Source organism: Pteropus alecto, unplaced genomic scaffold (genome assembly GCF_000325575.1).
Source record: "Pteropus alecto unplaced genomic scaffold, ASM32557v1 scaffold338, whole genome shotgun sequence".
Taxonomy (NCBI): Eukaryota; Metazoa; Chordata; class Mammalia; order Chiroptera; family Pteropodidae; genus Pteropus; species Pteropus alecto.
Window position 1 is genome coordinate 3,644,293 of NW_006441995.1, and position 4,036 is coordinate 3,648,328.

Here is a 4,036-nt window from a genome sequence, read left to right on the forward strand (position 1 = left end):
AAAAGAATCCCTCCTAGTGAACTCTCTCTCCAGCTGGAAGACCCACAGTTCTCTTCTACCTGTTCTCTCCTTTAGAAATTAAGGCAAGTCTATTTACTTTCAGTGCCTACATAGGTACTGTATATCCACGTGGAAACAATAACATTGGTTAGAAAGTACCTTTTGTCAAACAGGTTTTCTGTGTGCATATCATTAATTGCAATAGAAAGCTTTCTTCAGTGAAGAAATCTCAGTTAGTGTAATCCTTCAGCACGTTTGTTTTTTTCCAGCACCCAAATGACAAATACAACAAAGCTAATTCTAAGCAAACTTTATAAGAAAGCATCTAAGTTCCAGAAAATACAACATAGTTACCTTTGTGTTTTATTATTTTTCATTAATATGTTGAAGGATCTGTTTTCTGTCATATTTATAAGTTAAATCCTTGTGCCATTTCAAGTGTGCTTGGCTAACTATCCTCCTGAGGAATGAATAATGAATTGTCAGAGAGAAAATCTGCCCAAAAAGCAAACTTACAGGACATAAATTTCAATAATCCATAGTCCTTTAAAAAGGATTCATATTTAATTGCACATAGAGAGCAGGTGAAAAAGACAGAAAGACAATAAAAATACAAAGCAGAAAGAAAACTATATTTGTAAATAATTTAGTCCTAAGTTAGATTATTTTTACAAAAATATCCTAATATGATAAATTGTTTAATATTATCAATGTTTTACTTGAAAATAATTTGACTGTGTCTGTTCATGTCTGTGTGTGTGTGTGTGTACTTGTATCCGTCTACCTGCACAGGAATGGGTATATATTGGTATATTGTATATGGTGAGACATATACACACAACTGGAATGTAAAACATATCTGTTGCGTGTATATGCATGCTACTTGGTCTAACACACATACTTACATACTTTTCATAAATATTCTCTTCAGTATAAATTATTTGTCTTCCCTCCCTGCAATTGCTAATAAATACTATTTCCTGATAATGAGTATTTATAATCTTGTAATCAAGTCTTAATTATTTATAATTTTGACATACATAATCTTGGAATCAACTCTCTTACCTAGGTTTAAGAGATTTAACCACATGTCTTACATTTAGATTAATTAAAAGCTGACGGCATGCTTTTATTTTTCTATGGCCTCACTTTACATGAACTATGTTTTCCCAGGAAACTATTGAGATGTGATTATTTCTAACTATGAAGATAAAATAATCCATAATTGTAAGAATTTCAGATTTTTTAATCGATTTTTATAAATGCCTCACAAAATTCATGTGAAGCATATCGGTAAAGGTTATTGTACTCTTTTAAGATTATTTTAGAGTTGTCAAATATCACAAAGACAACAAAGAGGAAACCATACTCAAAGTTGCATTATCATTTTTCTTCCTTGTAGACTTGGATTGTCAAATGTTGGATCACAGAAATTTTTGCCTCTTCTCCATTCTGGACCCTAAGGTAGATGGAACCCAGAAGAGATAAGCCAGTGTCAGTTTTCAATAAGTCTGCTCAGATCACACGTATTTAAGAATCTGCTAAAGAAGGTTCGTGGATCCTTGCAACTTCATAGACGTAGTTTTCGAAAACATTGCTCTGACTCCTTCTGCCACCCTTCCTCCTCCTTCAACTTCAAGTAAAAACTCTAATTAAAGCTTGAAATATGTTCCTCAAGATCTGGGATCTAGAATTACATATTTGGAAATTCCAATTTGATAAAAAAAAAAAAAAACTTGCACAATCTTTCATTTCTTTCTTCTTTCTTTTCTTCTTCTTTTAATCAAGAGAATTGTTAGGAGAGCTTTTGTTAGAGTTCTTTCCAGAGTTGTCTGATTTTAACACACTTGTCATTTATAATTTTTCATTGACTGGGCATTTGCAGGCAATATTATTTAAGAGTTCCTGAATTAAAATAGCAACCCTCTCTCTCCCCTCCCCCCTTTTTCACTATGAAGTTGGCACTAATAGTTCTTCCAAAGAAGTGTTTATTCTATTTTTATAGCTGCCTCAAATAGAAATACTGTGAAACACTATTATTTTCGTATAACACAAAAATCACTGATTATGACCTTCAATATTACTGATGCAGGGAAACTGATCCAATGCACATTTTACGACCAAAAGTTAGTGATGACTGCCCAATTACAGATGACTACAGAATATTATACCAAGTCCCACACAACAAGTAAAGTTCAGTACAACAATGCAATATACATTCTGTTGGGCGTTCAATTGTTTTGAGTCCCATATAGCATCTGATTAAAGAGAGCGAGCGAGAGGAGCAGAGGAAAGGTTTGGTTAGAGAATACAGAGAGTGGAGGAGCCCTAGGCTGGAATCAGAAACACAATCAAGTAAACACTCATGAGTTACACGTTACGAAGACTAGTTTCGAAAAACAAAATTCACTGTTTTTTTTTTTTTAATCTCTAACACTAGAAGTAGATTTTACCCACCAAAAAGGAAATGAAATATTTATACGAATGCATACTATGATAATAATCACTCAAGAAATGGATTCTTCCTTTTCCCACCCGCTACCAGCCCTAATTCCCTCAGAGACTCAGTGGAATAGGAAGATCAGAGTGTTTATAGATAATATGCCTAATACAATGAGTCTTCTCTATCTTACTCATGGACATTCAGAATGGTACTATCAAGTGTTGGCTTCTCCTTCATCAAAGACATAGTTGAGCTTTATGACAGTGCTGATGAAATCACCAAGTTCTACAAAATCGGCAGTGACTATATTGATGCCACTCTCTCCTGGCTTCTGCGTGCGGACCCACTGCATCATGGCAGGAAGAGCTCTGAGAAAGGAAAGAAAAAGAGAAGTCATAAAGGGCAAGACACTATTTTTCAAGCTCACAATTCCCAGGTTACCCTTTAGTTTTATACCTTATTAAAATAAATGCCTCAATTATAGAATGGAGGAAAAAGGCCAAATGGACAATGGTAAATTCTTAACTTCTGAAGAGACTCTATGGGAGAAATATTCACCATATTGGTCTATACTGGTCTGTACATCATTGGAGATCCCAGATGCTTTGAGAGTTTACAGTGAAGTTTCTCAAAGCAAACAACATTCTTGCACTTGTATTCTGGTCTGTCATGGTATGATTACGAACTCTGCAAATCTATGGGGTGGTAAAACATGCCCTTAGCAAGCATTTATTATAAACCTTCTATTTTCAGGAAGTGTGCTAGATATTGTAAATAGATATAACAGCAAAAATCCCTGCATTCAAAGAGTTCACGATTTGGTGGTGGGCAGGTAGAGAAGGAAGAAAAGTTCAATATGGTACAATCAGGGCCCATTCTTTTCAACACATTTACTGAATGCCCATGAATTATATTCCAGTCACCATTGAAGGCACTTGGAAAGCTTGAGTGAACAAACGGATAAAAATGTTCACCCTAGTGAAACTTACATTCTAATAAGGCAAGACAGTCAATGGACAATACTCGTAAGTAAAGTATATCATTTGATAGATAGGAATGTAAAAAATGGAGCAAAAAATGGAGGATAGGAGTGTGCAGATGGAGTGGTGCAAATTGCAACTTAAAATAGGGTGCTTTAGTAGGCTTTATTGATAAGGGGACATTTGTGCAAAGGTTGGAAGAAGACAAGAAAGTTAGTCATGTGGATTTCTAGGGAAAGCATTTCAGCTACTGCCATGGCCCTAATGTGAAGTGATCAGGAAGATTAAGCTGAGTAAAGGTGAGAATGGGGGATGAAGAATGAAGTAATGAATTTTCAGGCATAGGAAATACCATTTTTCCATTGAAAGAAGTATGGTGCGTGCTTAGGAGTACAAGGTGCAAACATACAGATATAGGCGATATTAATGATGATGTGCAATATCCTATGACAGCACATTAAAGTAAAATCTGTGACTTCAGGGGCAGGAAGGGAGGTTTCCATGACAAAATGAGAAATAAACTGAGGCCTGAGAGGTGATAGTATAATAACAAAGAAAGTGTGAGGAAACACATGTGAACATTAAATTCTTGGATGAGATGGAGAGGGAAAGA

At 35.1% G+C, this 4,036-nt stretch overlaps 1 protein-coding gene across 1 annotated transcript in view; it reads right to left on the bottom strand.

The window, feature by feature from the left end:
• Positions 1-2,657: 2,657 nt before the first annotated feature.
• Positions 2,658-4,036, bottom strand: part of PLCXD3 (phosphatidylinositol specific phospholipase C X domain containing 3) — a 141,659-nt gene continuing 140,280 nt past the window's right edge. Inside the window, exon 3 of the mRNA XM_006919513.1 lies at positions 2,658-2,811. Within this exon, the coding sequence (XP_006919575.1) occupies positions 2,658-2,811 (154 nt within the window). The remainder of the gene's footprint in view (positions 2,812-4,036) is intronic.